General features: G+C 36.6%; 1 protein-coding gene across 1 annotated transcript in view; it reads right to left on the bottom strand.

Annotated features, from left to right (window-relative positions):
* Window positions 1-24,679, bottom strand: part of LOC148955584 (lutropin-choriogonadotropic hormone receptor-like) — a 225,834-nt gene that overhangs the window by 85,888 nt on the left and 115,267 nt on the right. The window contains exon 6 of the mRNA XM_089107687.1: window positions 2,723-2,866. Coding sequence (XP_088963813.1) covers window positions 2,723-2,866 — 144 coding nt within the window. The remainder of the gene's footprint in view (window positions 1-2,722; window positions 2,867-24,679) is intronic.

The following is a 24,679-nucleotide window of genomic DNA, read 5'->3' as shown; positions in this document are numbered from 1 at the left end:
TTTATTTACAATATACTAGATGAATGTAGACCCCGGCGCCGCACCGTTGAGAGAAGACCGGCGGCGGCGGGGCCAAAAACAGCAGCGGCGGTGCACCGCCGGCGCAATCAATTTTGACCGCAAACATAATGTTTTCATCAGTCACCCTCAAATCATAGCTTAAATTTACAAATTTATTTTCTCTACTCATTGACAGTAGGCCTACACTTTCATAGGATACTGTACCTAGTAGCTACTGGTAGCAACCAAACTGTCATATTCTTGTAAAAGTCTCTCACCTCCCTTCACACTCCCTTTTGTATTTTTTTTAAAGCAGCCATATAATGTTCTATAAGATCAGTCTCTGCTTTAAATAAAAAAATTAATTAACTTTTCGGCATCCCTGCTTTCAATAAAAATAATTCAAGATATTATCATTTAAACATAGTACTTCCCTAACCCCCGACCCCCCTGGATACCACCTTGATAGGATACTGTCTCTGCTTTAAAATAAAAAAAAATATTAATTTTTTGGCATCCCTGTTCAAAAAAATAAATAAATTTGAGATATTATTATTTGAATTTAATACCTCCCTAACCCCCTCCCTCTGGATACCACATTGATAGAATATCTTCTCTACTCTAAATTAAAAGAAATAATTCTTGGCATCCATGCTTACAATAAAAAGAAATTCAAGGTACTATCACTTAAATATAATAACTCCCTATGCCCCCCCCCCTCTGGATACCATCTTGATACGATACCGTCTCTACTTTAAACTAAAAAAATAATTAACTTATTGGGATCCCTGATATAAAAAAAAATCGAGGAATTATCATTGAAATATAATAGCTCCTTACCCCCCCCGCCTCTGGAGACACCATGATAGAATTACGTCTCTGCTTTAAGTTAAAAAAAAGATTAACTTTTTGGCATCCCTGCTTTCAATAAAAAAATTGAGATATTATCATTTAAATGCAATACCTCTCTACTCCTCCCCCCTTCAGGATACCACCTTGACAGGATACCGTCTCAGCTTTACATTAAAAAAATAGTTTACTTAATAATTAACTAGGTCATTATATGGTTCAAACAAACACGCGAAATAACATTAAACAGCTTAGTGTTCCTTGGAAAAGAAAATTGAGGGTATGAGTAAAGGGGTACAATGACAATAACAAAAATGTCGAAATTATTCAGACATACCTCAAATTATTGGAAAACTGAGTCATAGATTCGCCGTGGGATTCAATGAGATCCAAAGAATCTAATTAAGAAGAGCACACACACAAACCAAATTAGGCCAGTGGCCTATGAGAAATTGCAAAATACCCAAGACAATGAACAAGTCCCAATGGGGGGCCCTGGGTCTATCAAAATATTTTAATGATTTCCCAGGGAATTTGATATCATTTTCTTCAGTCTCCTCTTTAAATGAAAAAAATAATTATCTTTTTGGCATCACTGCTTTCAATTAAAATAAATGAGGTATTATCATTTAAAAATGACAGCCCCCTATCCCCCCTATAGGCAATAATTTAAAATTTTTCAATTAATCATATTTTTGGGGTAACTTCCGTTTCAATCTTTAATTCCCCAACCTTGTACATAACCTAGTCTATAGCTAAATTTTGTCTCAATCGAAGGGTTTTTTTTTCTTGGGGGGGGGGGGTAAATATTTTTCAGAAAGGAGATTGTGTTTTCTTTGGTATATCAGGTGTTCGAAAATTGTATATTAAACATTAAGAAAATTTTATCTAAAAACAGCAAAAGAAAGCAAAAATCTGTCGAAACAATTTCAAAATCTAACTGAAGCTGTATAGTAGAGAATGCGTTCTATTCAACTTAAAAATAAAATTCTTGACTACAAATGATGTAAGAAATAGTAATTGGGAAACTGCATTCGAAATGATTTAACTTCATTTCATGAAGACGATACTTTTTTGTCAACATATGAAGAACTGTGTATATTGCAATTGCATCTGTCTGGTTTTTATACGAAATAACAAAAGAGACAAAAATTAACGAACAAGAGAGTAGTGAAGAATTATGGTATGCAAAGTAAAATTTGGCAGGGAAAGTCACTGGTGATAAACCGCTAGGGGTGGCGCCGTGATTGGGTGATTTTCGGGGGACCAATTTTTTTTCCGGGTGACGCATAGATTTTCGGGGGAACACCCAAAAATTCGGGGATAGTGTAAGCCCTGCTTGAATTCTAATCAGGAAAATCGAAATACTAAACCACACGAGAAAGAAAAGCTCCGACTTTGCGGTTGACGCAATAAAGAATTGCCGTAAAATTAATTGAAAGTCAGTCGAACGCCGCCACCTCTGCCGGCGGCGGCGCACATGAGGCACCCTGGTGGCGTAGCGACACTTCGGTGGCGGTCAACCGGGTGTCTCGTTGGCGGCGTTCGGTCGATCAACTGGCGCGGCGCCGGGGTCTAGATGAATGACAATCAGTCAATAAAATAAGTTTCCCTCACCCTTCCTCCTTCTCTTTTTCTCCGTATCACTCTCCCCCTAAGAATAACCCTCCTTTTCTTTTTCTCCATATCTCTCTCTCCCTAAAAAAAAATGTCCAGGCCTTGAGTTTCCCTAAAATTTCTTTGTGTGATCCAAAGTAAAAACAAATTAATCATGGTTTCGCCAGTAGCTGCAAACTTTCAAAAGAAATAACTAAATTCCAAAATAACCAAAAATTAAAAACGTTTTTTAAAATAATTAAAAACAAGAGCTTACAAAGTTTTAAGGTTATCTAGTCCAACAAAGGAGTTAGCACCAATCTTATGTATATGATTGTTGTGGAGCACCAGATCTTGTAAATCACTCTGATTCTTAAAATGGAGCTTGCTCACGTCCTCTATTCTGTTCCCACTTAGATCTCTGAAAGAAAAGAACAATTTTTAAAACCTACAACATATTGAATATCTGCAAGCAAAAGGTATGAGGTATTTAGGATACTTCTTTTTAAAAACGTATTACAGCATGAAAATTGAGAGGACTAGACACGAGACAGTCTCCAGAAGAATGTCAAGCGGAAAATTATTAAATTTAATTAAATTATTGCCAAATTGATCACTTGCAAAAAATTGACGTTTCTTTGAAGCTCTCTTTCAAAATAATATTTGTTTAACAGCTGACGTCAGTGATTGGGCTATTGTCAATTTAATAACTATTTTTAATATGTGAATGGACTATATATTTAGTGGTGCAGCTAAGGGGGGGGGAGTGGCACTTACGAGGTCAGTACCAATCTGATTTTTTTTTTTTATCAATACTATGATCTTTTGTTCACTTGTATTGTGATAGTGATGGTGTAGGGGGCGGTGCAGGCGTCCGCAACATTGTCCGCAGGCGCTGAAAATTCTAGCTACGCCTCTGTATATACTGCCAGCATGATTATTCAACAAAATGAAACTGTGTTGAACCTTACCTTAGGGGTATATTTTCAGCTTTTTCGATGTTTTAAGCTATAATTTCAACTGAAACTGTGGTACACCTCAGGCTCGTTTAAACTATGTACAGAAGCAAAAGAACCACATGGAAGTGAGGTTCTGGAAATTATCGCTTGAAATTTCTTCTACAAGCCTGAAAATCCAGAACTTTGGTGAGCCCAAAAGCTATTTTCATTATAGGGAGTGGGTGCTAGAGCATCCATAAGAAATATTCCCAAGAGGGAGAAAGGGGCAATTACTACCAAGAGTTTTGGTTTTACCAGTACTGAAACGTAGTTATTTCTCGTTGTCCTCTTTAGATGTATTTATAAATATCTTCTCTCTTCCCATGGGGGGTGAACCATCTCCATGGCCACTCCCTGGAGGCACTCCATGAGCGAATGTCGGGTAAAATTATTGGAACTCCCTTGGCGGAGCACGTGCCTCTTTGCCACAGACCAATGAACAATACCAAACATACATGAACAATAACTGACGATTATTTCAAATATTGCAGCAAAAAATTCGAGGCAATGGATTGTCAGGAGTTGTCCCTTTACACCAAACCTAATGTACTTTCAGGTTTGGAAGCAATACGAAAAAAAAGAAGATATCTGTGTAAACCTCTATTTAAGTTCTTTCTATATGCCCTTTTATAATTGGCAGATGTAATGGTTTACGTAAATTCCAAAGATAGACGATAAACGTTGGTATAAGGTCTTTATTGAATAACGTGAGAATACACACAGAGAAAATAAGGTAGCACAAGATCAACTAGCTACGACGAAGGCGAACGATGGACTGCCTTTAGAAATGAACCGAGAATATAACTTTCCTGGAACGGAAGTTCCAGCTATTGGTTGTTCAACCATGCATGGGAACGGACCCTTTCCCACGACTAGCCTTAGTCCCAAAAGCCCCCCCCCCCTGGACTGTTCTCGTTGACATATACATGGCCAAATCTCTAAGAAACGAGACACCAGAAAAAGCCTTCTCGAATTTATGTTCCAAATACTTTACATCTGTGAGAAAAATTTGCTTCTTAAGACATCTTTCTAGCTTTAGAAATTTAAGGCTGCTATAATGATATTTCCTTAAAGTATAATTTTTCATTTACGCTCTTGAAAAATGAAATCTTTGCTTTTCAAATGACTAAGTCAATATTCCGTCACTTTTCCAGGAAAGGGAAAAACCTGGTGAGATATTTAAACCCATCGATCATTGTGCTTTCCTCAGTTGTTTCCGGTTTCCCTCTTGGCAACTTTAGATAAGACAGATCTTTGAATCACCTCATTTCAAAGATTTCCCGGTGGAAAATTTGTCTTTCTAATTTATTTGTAGAATAATCAAGCTACAATTGAGAGTTTAAAAAGGGCGGGAAAAAGCTCTGATTTCTGCATAATAGTTGATAAAACATAGATTATGAAAATTTTAGTAACACTGAGACACCTTGTATATTTAAGCATACAAAAAAAGAAAAAAAGAAAAAAGAAAAAAAGAAGCTGTAGCTAAAGAAACCTGAGCTTTGTAATTTCCTCAAAGAGACATTGTTCTGTAGGTGTATCTTTTATTTTAAGGTTTCCAAACATTTCACCAGAAGTTCATGAATCTCCAGTCACACTCCCTTGAGTGTTTTTGAAGTCGCAGCATGTCTTTATTGCGGAAGGTAGGAGGATGTGAGGTATCACCAAACACTCTATTTTCAGTTCAGGAAAATTTAGGACCTTTGAAAGCATTACCCCTCACCCTAATCTGAATTATAAGTCCATTCAGGAAAGATTCGTTCACTTGGCTAAATAATTTAAAATCTAGAGAAAAGCTGCCCTTTTGCACATTTGCATTGCATCCGTCATTCAGATACATTCATAAAAGTTTAGTTAGGAGGGGGAGAATTTGAAAATGGAAAATAAAGATGAATAAAATGAAAACAATTATATAAAGAATATAGAGAATTTTATTCCAATCTTGAGAGTATATCTCAATGCATATTGGCTTGATCCATTGTGTTCTGTCATATTTTGATTCCTAAAATATTTAAATTTTTTACGCGTTCTCTTTTCTCACTTGCAGAAGCTTTCGGAAATTGGGAATTACATAACTTTAGCTGTTATATCTTGAATGCCTGATATTCATTATTTCACAAATAACAGCTTTCAGGAGTTCAACATATTTTTCCTTCTTTCTGCTCTCCTTTGAAATACATGTTGGAGAGAATGCCGCCTTTTGAAACACTATAGTTGACCTGACGTCCGTTCTCGTCTAGGCACTGCTGGCGAACTAAAACAATGAAGTGGCACATGCAATGATATATTTCTTTTGGTACTTGTATTCATTTCTGGTCAACGCTCACTCTCAGTCCTTTTCATACCTTTTCGATTTTCTAACACACTTTCTTAGTCTTTTAAAAATCCCTGTGCAAAAAAGTCGCAAGAGTGTGAATGGCGTGCATAAATGCACCACAGTAAATTTGCGAATCCTTCCATATTGTGGTGCAAACAATATTTTGGCCCGAAGAGGTCAAAACGGTATCGAGCGAAAATTTTGAGGAGTTAATTAGGGTTGCATTCTATCCCAATTTTACGGATCACTTTGATGGACTTTGAGGAGCACAGCAAAGGCATTAGAAGAACACGGAATAGATTGGAAAAGTAAAACTCTTCTAGACTTAGATTATGCTGATGATTTGAGTATCCTAGATGAAAATTTTAGCAAAATAAATGACTTCTGGGAGGTTTTGAAAGTTCAAGATACAAGAATAGGTTTGAAAATTAATGTCAAGAAGACTAAGTCGCTAAGACTGGGAATAATTGAAAGTGAAAAGGTGATGTGGGGAGACTAAAAGATCGATCAAGTGAACAGCCTCAGTTATATAGGTAGTATCATTAGTAAAGGCGGTGGATGGAGTGAAGATGTTAAAAGTAGAATAGCCATGGCCCAGGATGTTATTTTTTAGGCTACAGTTGAAATTTTTTCTAGAAGAATAGGAAGATAATTGATATTTATTAGAAGGATGTGAAGATATTGCTTGACTTCTTATTAGAAGAATAGGAAGATGTTTATATTGAATTATGTGTTGGAAGTTGGAGTTGGCCTAACGAACCGAAAGGTTCTTTGGCGTTTGTTTTTTGTAAATTATGTGTAAATAAAATTATACTCCTGGAAAAAAAGAAAAAAAAATTCTACGAACCAAGATTAGAAAACATTTTAATCTTGAAAAGGTAATCTTGATAACTTGAAAAAGACATTTTAAGCTAGAAACACAATACACAGCAACCGGTAAGTTTGCATCAATGGCTGGAATTTGTGAAACAGTTTCTATTTTTAAGATGGAGCTCCAGCAAGACTATTTAAAAAAAAAATATTGATAGCTTAATATCTTTATACCTATAAAATCAAACCACTGACAGCGGTCAAAAATGGTTCTGAAGCGTGGGCACTCCAGAAGACGGAGGAGGATTTACTAGATGTTTTCAAGAGAATTTACCAGCCGGTTGTTTTGGTTACTCGACTGACAGATTGTATCCCAAACAGTAAGCTGTGCGAAAAATGTGGTTCAATCCTTCTTTCTAGGGCTATGATGAGAGAAAGGTTGAGATAATTAGGACGATTTCTGCGGATGAAGGGTAAAAGATTGCCAAAGATCTGTGCCAGGTCGTCCCCGAATTAGGTGGAAGGATGTCGTAAAGAAAGTTTTAAGTCGAATGGGGACTTCTTAGGAGGATGTAAATAGGGGCTAGGAATATCATGGGATTGGAATCTTTCAAATGAAGCAAAGCCACTCAGTCAGTGAAATGGGAGTTTCGGTGTCCAAGAACAGGCGAAGGCAGCTCTTTTAGAAATTATCGAAATAAATAACGGAAGATTTCAAAATGAATTGGTGAAACCTTTCATGGTGGAACCAAAAAATTAAACAAAATTTTTTATAAAATTCCGATTTCTCACAAAGTGCTCCTCATTTTTTCCAAACTACAAAATCTAGTAAACAAAAAAGAGCATTACATGAGGATCTCAGTTCACAAAAAAAATTGATCATATAAAATATTCGTAAAATCTATTCTCAGTGTCAAAAGCTGTGTGGACATGATGCATTTTCCGGCCTAATTCAGAAAAAAACAACAACAAAAAAACCTGAGCGTTCGGCAAAAGTCAATTTAAAAAAAATCTTAAGAATAAGCATAACTCAAAGGAATTTTAGGTGAAATTACATCATTATCTTGTGTTTGAAATCAGGGGGAAAATGAAGAAGAAAAAAGTCGCATGAGTGTTACCGATTTATCTACGACGTATATATAATATCACCGTTTTTTAATCAGTGATATTCCTCAACATAATGTAGACACCAAAAAATCGAGGAATACAAATCTACGGAAGTTTTTAAGATTTGGGGCAATAAACATAAAACAAGATCTTATCAGGGTCGACAATAACATATTCCCCAACTACTTAAGTATCAGCCATTTGCTTGATTCCATTCCTAACTTTTTAGATCTTTATAGAGTAATATTAGTTATTGCTGCTCTAGACTCCATAAGCGGAAATACTGCCTTAGGAAAGCCATTTGCAGTAAAGAATACTCGTTATAGGAAATAAGCGATTAATCGGAATCGGAATCCACATCTTCTCGTGCACCAGCTTGGTGCCTTTAAGGTTGTTGTTTGTTGGTAGATTAAATGGGAGGTGAAACCAAACCCTAGACATATTTAGAACATTCCAAGGGGCAATGGAGGCCTTAACAAGTATTAAGGGAAAGGTTGGCAAATATGTCTACAAAAGAAGGCAGTGAGTTAGGAAATAGATTTCAAGTTGACAACAGATCCACATAGAGAGTACTGGGCAAAAGTTTTACTCGGCATTTATTCTAGGGCATCTCTTGATTCATTCAAATCAATCTTCAACAGGTACATATAACTCATTGATTGACTGGCAACATATCGGGAACAAAGACGGGCACTCGCGCCAGGAAATAAGGAGTAAAAAAAGCTCCATTAAATTTTGGAGCTGCTAACTGCTAAAACGGTCTCTCATTCTGGAAACGGTCACATGAGAACGATGTGCACCCTAATGACGGGAAATTTGAAATCATAAGGTGGTGGCATCTTTTTTTTTCATTCACAAAGTTTTCTTTAATAAGACCTTAAAAAATAATATACACTTTAAAGGCCTACGTACTGTTCCATATCACTCTTTAGCGAGTTACTAGCTATAGAGACATTTGAGCTTGTAATGGTTTTGTGTGGTGAAAAATATATACCCTATTTCAAAAAGAGGTATGAAAATAGGGTGGGAAAACATCATCTAGCTTGTTTCTGCTACTCGAGGAAAGGTCAACTTTCATGTTAGACTAACTGTTTTTGTAGGTCGATTTTTCCAGTGTATCCGAGCTTAATATTAATGTTAACAAAAATGACACAAGTTGCTTCGAAGATTTAGCCTTAAATTATATTAATAAAATTCTTTTGAACTTTCAGTAAATTGTCTAAAATGGCTTTTTTTGCATCAGTAAATGGCCTGTGAATAGAGATCAATAGTTTAAAAGAATTGCATAACCTTTTAAAAAAGGGAGTAATTTGTAAAAATATCTCCGGTTACCGAGTGAATAATAGCTGGGATTCAATATAGTAATTGTACCTCACATGGATGAAAGTCAGTTTAGTGGCTCTGCGGGGTTCAAATCATATCTATATGGAGGGATTCGGTCAAATCTTCCTAAGTTTATTTTAACAATTTTCACAGCTGAAAAAGGAGTTTAAACCTAGAATATTCCCTGCTTTTTTAGAAAAAGAAAATTATTAGAGAGAAGCGAATGGTTTGAAAAGTTACTTCCTTTTCTTCTATTAATGCAAGCTGTGACGGAGGTTTGGCAATTTGGCTCGTATTTTTATCCCATAAAAATTTTGTTTTATAGGATTGCAGAAGACCTGCTCTGAGAAAGGAAATCGAATACAAACATATATGGAAGAAGATCTTTCTTTAAGGGTTTGCACGGGGTTCTTCGCAGAATTAAAGAACTTTGAATACTATGGATCCCCAAAAAATGGTACTTTCCATAGCGACCTCCATGCGAATCTTCTTTATAGGCAGAGAAAACTTTATTACAAAGCTTATAATAAAGGCGATCAATAGAATCCTCATATAGCCCATGAGAAATGCAGCTGTTATTCTGGAAAACCATATGCCCACAAAGAATCTAGGTCATTCAGGGTTTCTTAATGTAATTATTGCCCGTAGTTGGTAATCCGTAATATAAGGTTTTTGGGTTGAACTGGGTTATTAGTGGCTGTTACACTCGCCATACCATTGCTAATATTTCAACTCTATTAATACTTGAATGATCAAAGCTATTTGTAGTTTGAGTTGAAAATTAAAAGGCTTCCCTAAATTATGTTGTTAAAACCATAAGCACTCTACCCCCTCTAGGGCTAATAGGCTGATATGTGGCGCTGAACATATGGTGCACATACGGCTAGTGATAAAGAACGGTCTTGTAGATGCAAAATTAGCACCTTCAGGATAGATTTATAATTTATTTGATAAAATGAGTTTAGGAGTGAATTTGATTACTAATTTTGCTCTTCGATAATGCAAATACGATAATTCCTAAGCTACTGAGTGAAGAAAAGCAACCTGGTCGATCAAGTTGGAAGTCTTATCTATTCTTTATATACTGTATTTCGATGGAGTCGATCCAGTGGGCAAGTCTTACTTATTCTTTACATACTATATTTACTATACTATACAATACTATATTCACTGCCTTAGGCTCCATTTAGCAAAACAAGCAAAAAAGTTCTTTTTGTCATTGTTCTTGTACCAAAGAATAATCAAAAACATAGAAATTTAATTGAAACAACACAAAAATCATCAGACAGAAGATAAGCTATCCAAGTTCCGAGAATTACCACTGATAACGTTACAACTGGGAAGGCCCAGCATTGAGTAACATAGTTACTCCTCAGTAGACGTCAGGGTTTCGTTTTAAAACCTAGTATTGAGTTTGATAGCTCAGTTTCAGATTCCTGGACAATAAAGACGTCACGAGCGAAGCAAGGGCTCAGTTTGCAACAGCCAATGCTAGGAGACATCGCCCATGAAACGCAACAGTCCAAGGGTATAAGGACCAAGCTCCCATTCGATTGAATACAATGAAGTTTTTTTTGTGCGCCTAGGTATGTGGGGACTTTTGTTTCTGTCTCTGTTTCTGGCTGCATATCACTAGAAAATTGTTTTGAATATACAACTAAACCATTCCAGGTAGAAACACGAATTTTTAAAAACAATCATGGGACGATGATATTACACGGTAAAAAGGCAAAAGAAAAAAAATGGTATCACATGGAGGCTAAAGACCCCAGCTGCTGAGTGAAATGACGGAAAAAAAAACTTCGAACTAGCCCACTTATATGAGCAAAAGCTTATATTTGTCAGTTTAACTTAGTTTTACATAAGCAAGTAAAATGTTCAAGCTAGAAGCACGCTGTTTTGTAAAAGTAATTTTTAAACCATCAAAAAATGTTCAAGAAGTTTAGAATCTTACTAATTCAAATCTTAACAAGCTCACTCTGGTAAAAAAAAAAAATAAAAAAAAAAAAAATTCGGAAACATAACTTAGAATAGCGCATGGCATTAACAAATGGATCCCAGACCTTGTTCGAATCTGTGATCCCATTGTATCTTACAATAAAATCTCTCATTCCCTATAGAATAAGCTAAATGATTCCCAATGAAAACCCACTTAAAAAGCGTAAAATACTGCGTAATCATAGGCAGCGCCCTAGCACTGCCTAAGTAAAGAACGATGTGGGCACAATGTGTTTTTTTTCTCCACCCGGGCACTTCGTATCGAATGAGTTGTCATAGAAACTTCGAACAGGGCACATTCGATTGGAAATTGGAGTGGCTAGTGCCCTTTTTAATAGTCGAAAGTGATTGCAACTAGCCCCCCCCCCCACGCCCATCATTCCCCCAAACACATCCAATCAAAATTTTGAGATAGCCATTTTGTTCAGCATAGTTGATTTCCAGATAAAAAATATATTTTTGAGGAGACACTTCCCCACAACCCTCGGGGCTAGGGTTTTAAGTTATGCCCTGAGGGCATATAAGAACGATGTTGGCAGAATGTACTTTTTATTATTTTTTTTCCTTTAGAGCAGGGCAAATCCTATGGAAGGGGTCATCGTAGAAACTTCAAAAGGGGCTCATTCGATTGGAAATTGAGAGTTCTAGTGCCCTTTTTAGTAGTCGAAAGTGATTGGAGGGAAATTAGCCCCCCACGCCCATCATTCCCCCAAACACATCCAATAAAAATTTTGAGATAGCCATTTTGTTCAGCGTAGTTGATTTCCAGATAGAAAATATATTTTTGAGGAGGACACTCCCCCAAAACCCTCGGGGCAAGGATTTTAAGTTATGCCCTGAGGGCATATAAGAACGATGTTGGCACAATGTACTATGTATTATTTTTTCCCTTTAGAGCCGGGCACTTCATATGGAAGGGGTTGTCGTAAAACTTAAAAAGGGGCTCATTCGATTGGAAATTGAGAGTTCTAGTGCACTTTTTAATAGTCGAAAGTGATTGGAGGGCAACTAGCCCTCCCCCACGTCCATCATTCCCCCAAACACAACCAATCAAAATTTTGAGAAAGCTATTTTGTTCAGCGTAGCTGATTTCCGGATATAAAGTATGTTTTTGAGAAGGTCACTCCCCCACAACCCTCAGGGTGAGCGTTTTAAGTTATGCCCTGGGGGCATATATAGTTTTTATAGAAAGTGTTGTCGTAGAAACTTCAAAACAGGCTCATTCGATTGGAAATTCGAAAGGCTAGTACCCTTTTTAATAGTCGAAAGTGATTGAAGGGCAGCTAGCCCCCCCCACGCCCATCATTCCCCCAAAAACACATCCAATCAAAATTTTGAGATAGCCATTTTGTTCAACGTAGTTGATTTCTTGATAAAAAATATGTTTTTGAGGAGGACACTCCCCAACAGCCCTACGGGGCAAGGGTTTTAAGTTATGCCCTGGGGGCACATAAAGCTTTTATAGAAGACGTTGTGGTAGAAACTTCAAAACAGGCTCATTCGATTGGAAATTCAAAGGGCTAGTGCCCTTTTTAATAGTCAAAAGTGATTGGAGGGCAACTAGCCCCCCCCCCCCCGCGCCCATCCTTTCCCCAAACACATCCAATCAAAATTTTGAGATAATCATCTTGTTCAGCGTAGTTGATTTCCAGATATAAAATATGTTTTTGAGGAGGACACTCCCCCACAACCCTCAGGGCAAGGGTTTTAAGCTATGCCCTGGGGGCATATAAGGTTTTTATAGAAGGTGTTGTCGTAGAAACTTCAAAACAGGCTCATTAGATTGGAAATTCCAAGGGCTAGCATTCTATTAATTTTTGAAAGTGATTGGAGGGCAAGTAGCCCCCCCTCCCACACCCATCATTCCCTCAAACACATCCAATCAAAATTTTGAGATAGCCATTTTGTTCAGCGTAGTTGATTTCCATATTGAAAATATGTTTTTAAGGAGGACACCCCCCAAAACCCTCAGGGCAAGGGTTGTAAGTTATGCCCTGGGGGCATATAAGGTTGTTATAGAAAGCATTGTCGTAGAAACTTCAAAAAAGGCTCCTTCGATTGGAAATTCAAAGGGCTAGTGCCTTTTTTAATAGTCGAAAGTGATTGGAGGGCAACTAGCCCCCCTCCCTACGCCCATCATTTTCCCAAATACATCCAATCAAAATTTTGATATAGCCATTTTGTTCAGCGTAGTTGATTTCCAGATAGACAATATGTTTTTGAGGAGATCACTCCCCCACAGCCCTCAGGGCAAGGGTTTTAAGTGATGCCCTGGGGGCATATAAGGTTTTTGAAGAAGGCGCTGTCGTAGAAACTTCAAAAAAAGCTCATTCGATTGGAAATTCAAAGGGATAGTGCCTTTTTTTCAGTCAAAATTTTGAGATAGGCATATTGTTCAGCGTAGTTGATTTCCAGATGGAAAGTATATTTTTGAGGAGGACACTCCCCCCAAAACCCTCAGGGCAAGGATTATAAGTTATGCCCTGGGGAATATAAGCTTTTTATTGAAATCTTTGTCGTCGAAACTTGAAAAAGGGCTCATTCGATTTGAAATTCAAAAGGCTATTGCCCTTTTTCATAGTCAAAAGCTATTAAAGGGCAACTAGCCCCCGGCTCACGTCCACCTTATCCCCAAACACCTCCTATAAAAATTTTTAGATAGCTATTTTATTCAACGTAGTTGAAAGTTTGGGAAATTAGGTCTTTAAGGATGACAACCCCTGCCACCACAGCCCTCAGGGCAAGGGTTGTAAGTTATGCCCTGGGGCATATAAAGTTTTTATTGAAAGCGTTGTCGTAGAAACTTCAAAAGGGCTCATTCAACTGGAAATTGAAAGGGCTAGTGCCTTTTTTAATAGTTGAAAGTTATTGGATAGCGACTAACACCCCTCTCACGCCCACCATTTTCCAAAACACATTCAATCAAAATTTTGATATATCCATTTTTTTCAACGTAGTTGAAAGTTCTCGAAATTAAGTCTTTTAGGATGATAGCCCCCACAGAGCCCTCAGTGTAAGGGTTGTAAGTTATGCCCTGGGGGCATATAAGGTTTATATAGAAAGTTGTTGTATTAATCACAGGCAGAACGATCACGCTGCCTAATTAAACAACGGGGACACTCGAGAATGAGACAAAAAACGGGAACTAATTAAAGGGGAGGACACTCCCCTAAAACCCTCAGGGCAAGGGTTTTAAGTTATGCCCTGGGGGCATATAAGAACGATGTTGGTAAAATGTATGATTTACTAATTTTTTCCTTTAGAGCAGGGCACTTCGTATCAAAGAAGTTGTCAAAGAAACTTTGAAAAGTGCTCATTCAATTTGAAATTGGAGTGGCTTGTGCCCTTTTTAATAGTCGAAAGTGATTGGAAGGCGACTAACACCCCTCTGACGCCCACCATTTCCCCAAACACATCCAATCAAAATTTTGAGATAGCCATGTTGTTTAACGTAGTTGAAAATTCTGGAAATTCACCCTAACAGACCTTAGGGTAAGGGTTGTAATTTATGCCCTGGGGGCATATAAGGTGTTTATAGAAAGCGTTGTCGTTTCCAAAAGGGCTCATTCGATTGGAAATCGAAAGGCCTAGTGCCCTTTTTAATAGTCGAAAGTGACTGAAAGGCTTGATATTTTTATAGTAAGGATCGAAGTAGGTATAATATATTTTTGTTGTTGTTGTTGTTGTTTAGACCAGGGCACTTTGTATCGAAGGAGTTGTCGTGGGAACTTCGAAAACGGCTCATTCGATTGAAAATAGAAAGGGCTGGTGCCCTTTTTAATAGTCGAAAGTGATTTGAGGGCAACTAATCCACCTTCCACTCCCACCCTCCCACGCCAACCCTCCCATTTATGCTCTTAAAATTTAACCAAATCAAAATAGCGAAAGTGTATCTAAACTATCAAAGAAAGAAAACAGAATTTCTTGCGAATGTTATTAAGTTTTCCATTTCAGGTCAACTAGAGGAGGTATGAAACTAAATTAAACAGTACTTTTTGTGTCCAGACTTTCGCAAACCCCTACGCCTTCGCAAGGCCAGAACAAAATTTGCACTTTACTGAAGAAATACAAATGAAATACAAATGATTAAACTGACAATGTGCATTGTCAGTTTAATATACATATACTGAAATTTAGTAATCAAAATGTTAATATTATTTGATTTATTAAAATTATAAAAGTAAGAACATTTATATTTTTTCAGTAAAGTGCAAATTTTGTTCTGGCCTTGGGAAGGCAACGGGGTTTTGAGCCTAACTTATGCTAATTTCTGCTCGTTTTGAGTTTGACTCGGTTAATTATTATAATTTCTGTTCATTTTCGGTTTCATTTATTTATCAATGCTGATTTATGGCAGTTTCACGCTTGGTAGATTATTTGATTTTATTTTTGCTCATTTTTGGTGTAATGGAGTTCTTTACTTTTCTTTGAAAAACTTATTTTATGGAAAAAGTTTTTTTAATTAATCGTACATAAATCCTATCTGAAATCAACCCACAGTTTTTATTTTTACCACATAATCGAAAATATATTTAAAACCCCCAAGGGCGAGTAACCCTTCCAATGAAAAACTTTGCTTTGATCTGATCGCTGCAGGTCTTTCATTTTACTTTCCGAACTCGATTTTGAGGGATCGGAGTTCAAATCTTTGGGCAATAAACATATTAAGAGCAAAGCTTTGGCCCTACCTGTAAAACATCTTTTTAAAAACTAAAACATCTTGGCAATTAATGTGGCCAAATAAATGAACTTTTTGTAATATTCAAGGTTTTTAGTATTTTACTCTAGACATTTATAGCTCAAACACCTTGAAAAACATTAAATAAAGAAAACACGTACAACTACGAACCAGCTGTGCTCTTTGCATTCTGACAACTTTCGAATAGAGAATGGAGCGTAAATTTTCCGAATGCTCGTTTTCTCTTTTACCACTTAAAAAAGACACTAACACTGAAAATTTTGACTTAAAAATTCCCGAAATTCTCAATTTTACTAGCCATAAATTTGTTACGACTACTTGCTTGGTAAAATCGCAAAAGAAAAATTTCTTGGGGGAATCTGAAATGCTAAAAAAAGTAAATTTCAAGTCACATTTTGGGAATCTTAAGAGGAGGGAATTGCTTGGACCAATTGATCTTCAAGAGATGCCTCTATTCAACCCTCTCTTCTGAGTCAGTTACCGCTTTATGTTAATATTCCACTTTAGGACTAAATTGTTTAACAATACCTGGGGCCAACAAAAACTACTAATTCTGTATGCTGAATAGAGAATATATTTCTTCAAATTAAATTAGATTGGGGAAGATTAAAAAGTGAGTTACTCCCCACTCTATATTTATCTAAAGTACATTTGGGGGTTCATCCCAACCTCCTCACACACCATCAGAGATGTCTTTTAACCTTCCCCAGTTCCCCTTTATTTATATCGGGTGTCTATAAGAGCCATCCATTAAAATAGCCACCAGATGACAGCATGTCCTCAGGTATTTGAGGTTTGATACACGAGATCCAGTCATTTTAAACTAGTTTCTATAAACATAAGCCCTTTTGGCCCCATTCCGGTCAAAATTGTTTTTTCGTGTGCCTCAGAATGATCAAAAACAACACTTTGTCTTTGCTTGATCGTATTTGTTACTTAAATCGCATACTAGAACTCAACGTTTCCGTTCGGGGGAATCCTCTCCGAATATTTTATGACCACTGGTCTGGAATGATCACATTTGGAAACTTTGCAGATAAATAACAGAAACCTCTGTTCTAGGGTGTGAAAATGTACTCAATTTAAAAGCATAATTTCCATCATAGCTGCATGATGTTTAGGATCATTTTCCACCGTTGCTCTAAAACTAAACAAATATGCCCAAGCTAATTGCTTTTGACAAACAACTCTCTGAGCTCAACAATTATAGCAAGAAAGCTCCTTTTTGTTCTAATTAAACAACCCTTGTGTTTCAGGAGTCGCTCTTAAAGAATTGGGACAAAGTTTAAAATTTAGCGTAAAGAGCGAGGTGTTGAGCAAGATACAACCCCCTTCATTTACGTAATAATTTCTATTCGTTTTAAGTTTTAATGTTGCTCCTTACTTTCAGCTGAAAATACTTGTTAATTTTTTAATTAATTTCTTATCTCTTTTAAATAATTCCAGGAAATCTGGCCCCATCTCCACGCAGAAATACCCTTCCCACGAAAATTCAATCCCTTATACAAAAAGGAATTTTGTATAGGAATTCTTGAAAATTCCCCCCAGTGTATAATTTTTCCTGACAAGTTCACCTCTCAGAAACTTTCCTCCCCATGGAAATTTCCCCCGCGGAAAACCCCCCAGCAGAAAATTCGTCCCTCCCATCCTAAAATGTATGCATGCTTCCCAATAACAAATACTATGCGTAAGCAATAGGGAAATTTTATAACTTAAAGACCTTTCCCCTGGGGCTGTTGGGGGGATCATGTTATACTCGAAAGCGTATTTGTTGGGCCTTTCAACTATGATGAACAAAATGGCTATTTCAAAATTTTGATCGGACGATTATGGGGAAAAAAGGGTGGGGGAGGGGGCCTAGTTGCACTTCAATCTTTTTAGTTACTTAAAAAGGCTCCTATAACTTTTCGTTTGAATGAGCCCTCTCACGATATTCTAGGACCACTGGGTAAATACGATTACTCCTGGAAAAAAAAAAAAAATAAAGAAGCATCCGTGATCTTTCTTCTGGCAAAAAATACAAAATTCCACATTTTTGCAGATAGGAGCTTGAAACCTCTACAGTAAGGTTGTCTGGTACGCTGAATCTGAATGTGTGATTTTTATTAAGATTCTATGAGTTTTAGGGGGTAATTCCCCCTTTGTTTTGAAAATCAGTCAAATTTTCTCAGGCTCATAGCCGTTAATGGGTAAAATTAACCTCAATAAAACTTATATATTTGAAATCAGCGTAATAAGCTTTAGAATTTCTGTTGTTTAGAATTTTGGTTACTATTGAGCCGGATCGCTGCTTATATACAGCTTGTTACCAGATACTGTTGAAATATTTGCTTTTGCTTGTATTTGTGTCTGCATCGCTGGACGGAAATAAAGTCACGAGTAATGCACGATTAACGGCCAAATAACCGATCAGCGTGGTCCAAAAGGTTGCGGCAGTGCCGCTACCGTTTTCGGCGTTAAAATACAATGAAAGAAGATGATTCATTTGTTTATGGTTGTCAGGATGACGGTTTTGATACAAAATAAAGTTTTTCTTTCGTATTTGTATCTGTATCATTTTAGACGGTAACGAGGTCATGAGTGATACAAGATAAAGGGCAAAACACCGATCTGTAAGTACCAAAAGGTTGAGGCACTGAATGTGTTAAATTCAGGACGTCAGGACTTGATAATTTCTTTTTTCAATGATAAGGTTTGAGATTTGAATGTTTCAATTCCTCGAGGATTTCAAGGTAATATAGAGACATTTTCGATTTTCTAGCCGGAAGAGTCTAGCTCCGAATTCAACGTGTAAAGTTAAAGAATAGGAAAACATTCTTGCTTTGGAATTATGAATCAAAATAGCAAAGGAGGGAGACCTAGTAGTCTAATGATGTCAGGTAATTAAATTTCGAGAGAAGTTTGCGCTTTTTTTTACCATATATGTATTTCATCTTTACTTACAATCTTTTATTTTATCTGTATTCTTGTAATCAGAAGAAGTCTTGAGGAAAATGGAAGTGTCATTATTCCCGCACGTGTTCCATCTTGTAAAATGCGTATAACAGGATTTGTCACAGTGCTTGAGAGTCAGAGAAAAAAAATTTAAAATTCATCTCTATTCCATAAATACAAACAATTGTTAAGAAAAAGATGCACACAAGCACAGATAAACATAGGTTGCTACCTAAGGACTTGGCAATAAAACTTTCCGAAATCAGGTTACAATGTGGAAAAATCCGTGTTCCTGGAAGTATTATTTTATTTGCGCATACATTCCTGTAAAAAAATTCTGATACCACTTGTTCTTTTTTTTGGGGGGGGGGGACATAAAAATTGATATTTACGGTGGTTTCGCCTTGTATCAGTTTTTTGTATCCTTAAACACTGTTCATGGATATCCAACCCATAAGAGAGAAAATACAATTCTACGAAAATATGTCCCAGAGAACACTTCTAAGAAAAGATCAAAAGATCAGTCTTCTATTCTTGAAAAGCATCAAATACTTTTTCGCCTTATAATGCATCTTTTCCATTCCAGCCATATTCTATATCCCTCCTAGCTAAAGTATTCCCAGTGAAATATGAGCATCATAACTGTCTCGACCATTTCCCATCTTTAGATTGGCTGAAACTAGTCAGAAAATTTACGACTTTATCGATTATCATCCTTGTAGGGTCTAACTAATTCAATCTAGATAACACGAACGGTAAGACATTATTATAAGGATTGTAAATTAAGTCAACCAAGAAATAAGGGTAAGTAATTACTGATATATTTTATGCGTTTTTTTGTGACTAAAAATATCCTGATGATTATAGCACTTACAGTGTTATCCTAAATCAATTTAGTTTATAAGGGCCCTGAAATACGTCTTTCTTTTTTTTTTTCTTTTTTTGTCTGATTATCGTGATCGGTAAAATAAGTGGTTGCGGGAAAAAGAAATAGAGAATGCTGTCCTGTACTTTCGTGTTAAAAAGTGTGCTTTAAGCTCATTGCTTTGTATTAGTGACACATTTGCTCAAGCTGATCGCATTATTGCTTAAGCATATGTCAGGGTGGTAAGCGAAATAATAAAAAAAATTTTATCAGTTTTTGCATCTACCTATTGTAGCTATGTCAAGCTGTGATCCAGTAAAAAGAGCGCAAAATTCTGGTTGGTTCTTTTGTATAAAATCGAAGGGTCTTAAACAGAAATTTTTGAGTCACAACATTTTCACAAGTGAACTTTCTGTTTCTCTGTAGTTAAGTCATTTCCAATGTATCTCTCCCATAAAAGCATCTAGATAGCTAGATTTCAACTTCTTTGTTAACTTCTTGAAGGAAAAACGAAGTCTGGATGCTAAAAGAAACCAGGAAAAAAGGTCACAGGGATCTAAAGGAAGATGATTATTTTCAGGGATGGATTTATAGTCGTATACTCATCGTGCTCGGGCGGTTTGTGAATGGACACAAAAAATCCTTCTCTACCCATGGCATCATTTTGATAAACATTGTTTTAGACAATGTCCTTTGGAGAAAAAGTCATCTCGTTATAGAAAATTTAACAATGTTTCCAGCCAAAATAATTTATTGGCGATAGCTATTCACTGTCTTAAATCTGTTTTCTTGCAATGGCTTGATGCAGAGGTTAAAAAAGGAAAATTTTTATGCAGTAGTTGTTTAACGGAGGTTGGAAAGCATCCTCTGTTGGTTAACAGAGGAGTGAACTATACAAGACTATTTAGGGGGGGGGGATTCAAAACATATCTGTCGAGAGAAACTCGAGAGTCAGATAGAAGCCATTCAATGCAATTATGGGTGCCTCTAGGTTGAGGTGACTGGCAATGGTAATCCTTGATAAACTAGAAGACAATTAAAAAAATATATCAAAGACGAGGGGTTGCTGACTTTCAGAAATCACGCACAGCAAGTGGCATGCGTCAAGTGTGGAAAAAGTGCGCCAAGGGTAACGGAACAGTGCCATCCATCGTGGGCACTGTGGCACTCGTGGCAGAACTATACCAAGCATGGCAAAACCATATGGCATACGTGGACTCCGAGTATGTGCATCAGGTGGCAGAAAATTGGCCACCCCTCGATCAAAAGAGGAAAATGCAATATACTCTGATTTAAATCCTGGCACCAACAACATTCCAGGTAATGCTCCCCATCGCCTAGGAAAATTCCCTGGTGGTGCTGTTAAATAAAACCTGGAAACTTAATTAACAGTTGTTTACTACAAAATTTCAGTCTTAGGGTACAAGTTATTATTTTTACGTTTTTAGCCAAAAGAAGAATATAAGCTGAGCAAATTTTAAGGAACAATAAATATATATTTGTTGAAAGGAACTTAGTAGTTATTTAAATACAATTCAATTCAATCAAAAAAACAATAAAAAAGTTATTTCTCTTTCCTGAAACCTTTGGTAAATCCTGATTGGTACCTTAAAACCTAGGTAAAAATAAAATTAAATCTTCTATTTCTGCTGCCGTGTTTGTACCTGAAGAAAGGATCTAAATTTTCTACACGGGAAATGGGACCCCGCAATGGGAATTTCTTGTACTTTAGTAAAGAGCGAACCCCTGTTTATAGTAACCAAAACTCAAAAAGTGCGGCTTTAAATAAATTTTCAAAAACAAAAGAACTGCCAGGCGCAAGTTTCACGCAAAAAGTAATGCTGAAAACAAATTTATGGAGAAAAAGCTCTAAAAACCTCGAAAGGGGCAGTGGGTGGAAATACGAAGTATGCCATTGAAATTCGTATATCTGGAAACCCTTAGCCGAAGAATTTTCAGTGCTCTATTTAAAAAAAAATCATATGTCTTTTTTCTTTTTTCCACCGGCACTAGCGGGGCACTGGATCATCGTATATCAGGAACATACACAGGGAAATGGGAAAATCCATTATTTTTCTAGATTTCTGCCACTTCTTACTCAAACTTTTAAATTCAAAGTTGTATTTTATTATTACTAGTCAGGCTGGGTCGACTCTGGTTGAGCTCAGAGTCACGGTACTGACCCCCGCTCCAAACAAAATAGCCGGCAACACCAGGACTCGAACCCCGGTCCTCACAGATAAAGGATTACAAGTCTAGTTTACTAACCACTCAGCTACGGCGGCTATACGTGCTTTTACAAATTCGTCAAGATTGCAGTAAAGTAAATGCAATTTTTCAGAAAAAACTGCAGTTTTGGCCTCATTATCGTATTAATCTTTCAAAAATGGAGTCAGACCTAAATGAAAACTATGCCACTGGAATCCTAGTGGTCGAGAAACCCTAATCAGAGGTTTTTATACCCGATAAATACCCAATTTCGTTTGAATACCCGAGAAAATCAAATTTTAGTCTATGGATCGCCGAAGTGTCCCCTTTTTTCGGGGCTAGTCATGCTCAAAAGTAATAGCTTTAAAAAAGTGATTCGCTTTTTGCTTGGTTCAATCTTGTCGTTCGCAATAATACCAGAAGAGATTTTCAGACCTCAACTAATAGCTACATATGTATCTACATAGGCAAAAGGCATCTTTTTGAAAAAGCTAAACTATTAAGGTTATAGAAGTAGAAAATTACGGAGAATAATCGGGGTCGTTGTTGTAGGGTAGATTACATTAATCTAGGAAATTAATTCTATAAACAAAAAGAAAAGAAAAACAGAAGAAGGACATCATGCAGAGTCCTTTGTGAAGGCTTAAGGAGCTCATATAGTTTATCGTGTAACAATGACCCTGATTATTCTCCAAAATTTACACGTCTACACCTTTAACAGTTTGGCATTTTAGTCTATCCACATACAGTTCAGAAAAAAAAAAGAAAGATTAATCAAACAGTTCGTGGTAACGAACTGTAAGTAAGGAGCGACCCGGCTCAATGGTAACCGAAGCTCTAGAAAACGGGTTTTTGATACCAATAGATATATCAAAAGAATCAAATTTCAATGCTGATTTCAAATATATAATTTTCATCAAGTTTAGAGCTACCCATCAAAAGTTACGCGCCTGAGAAAATTTGGCTGATTTTCAAAAAAAGGGGGAAAGACCCCCTAAAAGTTATAGAACCTTACTGAAAATCACACCATCATATTCAGCGTATCAGAGAACCCTACTGTAGAGGTTTCAAGCTCCTATCTACAAAAATGTGGAATTTTGCATTTTTTGCCAGAAGAAAGATCACGGATGCGTGGTTATTTGTTTTGGTGGTTTTTTGTTGTTTTTTTTTTTTTTCCCCAGGGGTGATCGTATCGAACCAGTGGTCCTAGAATATCGTGAGAGGGCTCATTGGAACGGAAATTAAAAGTTCTAGTGCCCTTTTAAGCTGACCAAAAAAAATGGAGGGCAACTAGGCCCCCTCCCACGCTCATTTTTTTCCCAAAGTCACCCGATCAAAATTTTGAGATAGCCATTTTGTTCAGCATGGTCGAAAATATGATAAAAATGTCTTTTAGGATGACTTGATCCCCCAAAGTCCCCAGGGGAGGGCTGAAAGTTATGAACTTTACTCAATGTTAACATATAGTATTGGTTATTGGGAAGTATACAGACTTTTTCAGAGGAGATTTTTTCTGGTAGGTGGGGGAAGGAGAGGGTCGGGGGCAATATGGAAGGACAGTGCTATGAAGGGGGCGCCGGATTTCCCAGCATTATTAAAGAAAAAGATCAGGAATTAAATAAAAAAGAACAAGTTTTTCAACTGATCAACTGATTGTGATTAAGAGGTCATTTTTAAAGAACTGGAAAAAAAATTCGAACTATAGTTTAAAGAGCAGGGTATTGACTAGGGGGCGAACCCCCTAATATACGTGTTAAAAATTTATGAATATAGAAGTTCGTTACGTAAGTTAATTCTAAGTTACGTATATTTATTACTAATAAAAACGTTCGTAAATAAAATTAAACAAGTTTCGAAAAAGCCATTTAACCAAATATAATATGCAAATTTTGTTTTAATTATTCATGTACGGTGAGCCAAAATCAAAACCTGCATTAATTCAAAAACGTTCAAAAATTAAATAAAAAAAACAAGTTTTTTAACTGAAAGTAAGGAACGACGTTAAAACTTAAAACGAACAGAAATTATTCCGTATATGAAGGGGCTGTCCCCTCCTCAACGCCTCGCTCTTTACGCTAAAGTTTGACTTTCTCACAACTCTATTTTTTTAAACAATAAAAAAACTTTAGCGTAAAGAGCAAGGCGTTGAGGAGGGGGACAGCCCCCTTCATATACGGAATAATTTCTGTTCGTTTTAAGTTTTAACGTCGTTCCTTACTTTCAGTTAAAAAAACTTGTTTTTTTTATTTAATTCTATATAAGCTGAGCAGTAAGAGGTAATCAGTACCTATTTGTCGAAGAATACGTAGCAGTCATTTAAATGCAATTCATTTAAATTTAAAAGCGAACTTAACAATTATCTGTCTAGAAAATGCTGATTGGTATCTTAAAAGAGGCAGCTGCTCTTTGCTGCTGTACAGTCAGATTCCCAGTTAACGATTAGCAAATACTTATTCGACGTTAGTATTCAGTTACTGTATACTATTTATATAAACTCAAAGTGGCAACCTAATCAAAAAAAAAAAAAAAAAAAAAAAAAAAAAAAAAAAAATTGAAACTCTCCAATGGCAGAGTTGTAAATAGACAAAATGCTACCGATTGATCGACATCTTTATGAGAACCACTACGAGGAGGTCAAGGAAATTTCTAATCATGAACCCTTAAGATGATGAACATCAATGTTGCAGTTGCTCAAATTCTAACGAAGCCTACCTTAGAAAAACCTAAACACTCATTTAATACTTGACGGACTTCGATCCAAAATCTAATGTTACTGTAGAAGAGTCTCATAAAGACAGGGGAGGAGAGCCTATGTCTAAAAAAATGGAGACAAATATATCAGCACCAAAATACTTCACTGATTCTGAAAAGATGCTTCGTGCCTTTCAGGCATTCCAGTGTGAGGTATTGTAGGTGACGTTGGTTTGTAACATCCGTGTAGAAGTTATACTGAAATATGGTAAAATTTTGTACTTTGT

This window comes from Artemia sp. Qi Xiang Cuo, chromosome 2 (assembly GCF_049724085.1).
Source record: "Artemia sp. Qi Xiang Cuo chromosome 2, ASM4972408v1, whole genome shotgun sequence".
In the NCBI taxonomy this organism is placed as follows: Eukaryota; Metazoa; Arthropoda; class Branchiopoda; order Anostraca; family Artemiidae; genus Artemia; species Artemia sp. Qi Xiang Cuo.
Note: the sequence above shows the minus strand (reverse complement) of the source record. Positions and strands in the feature narration are given on the sequence as shown.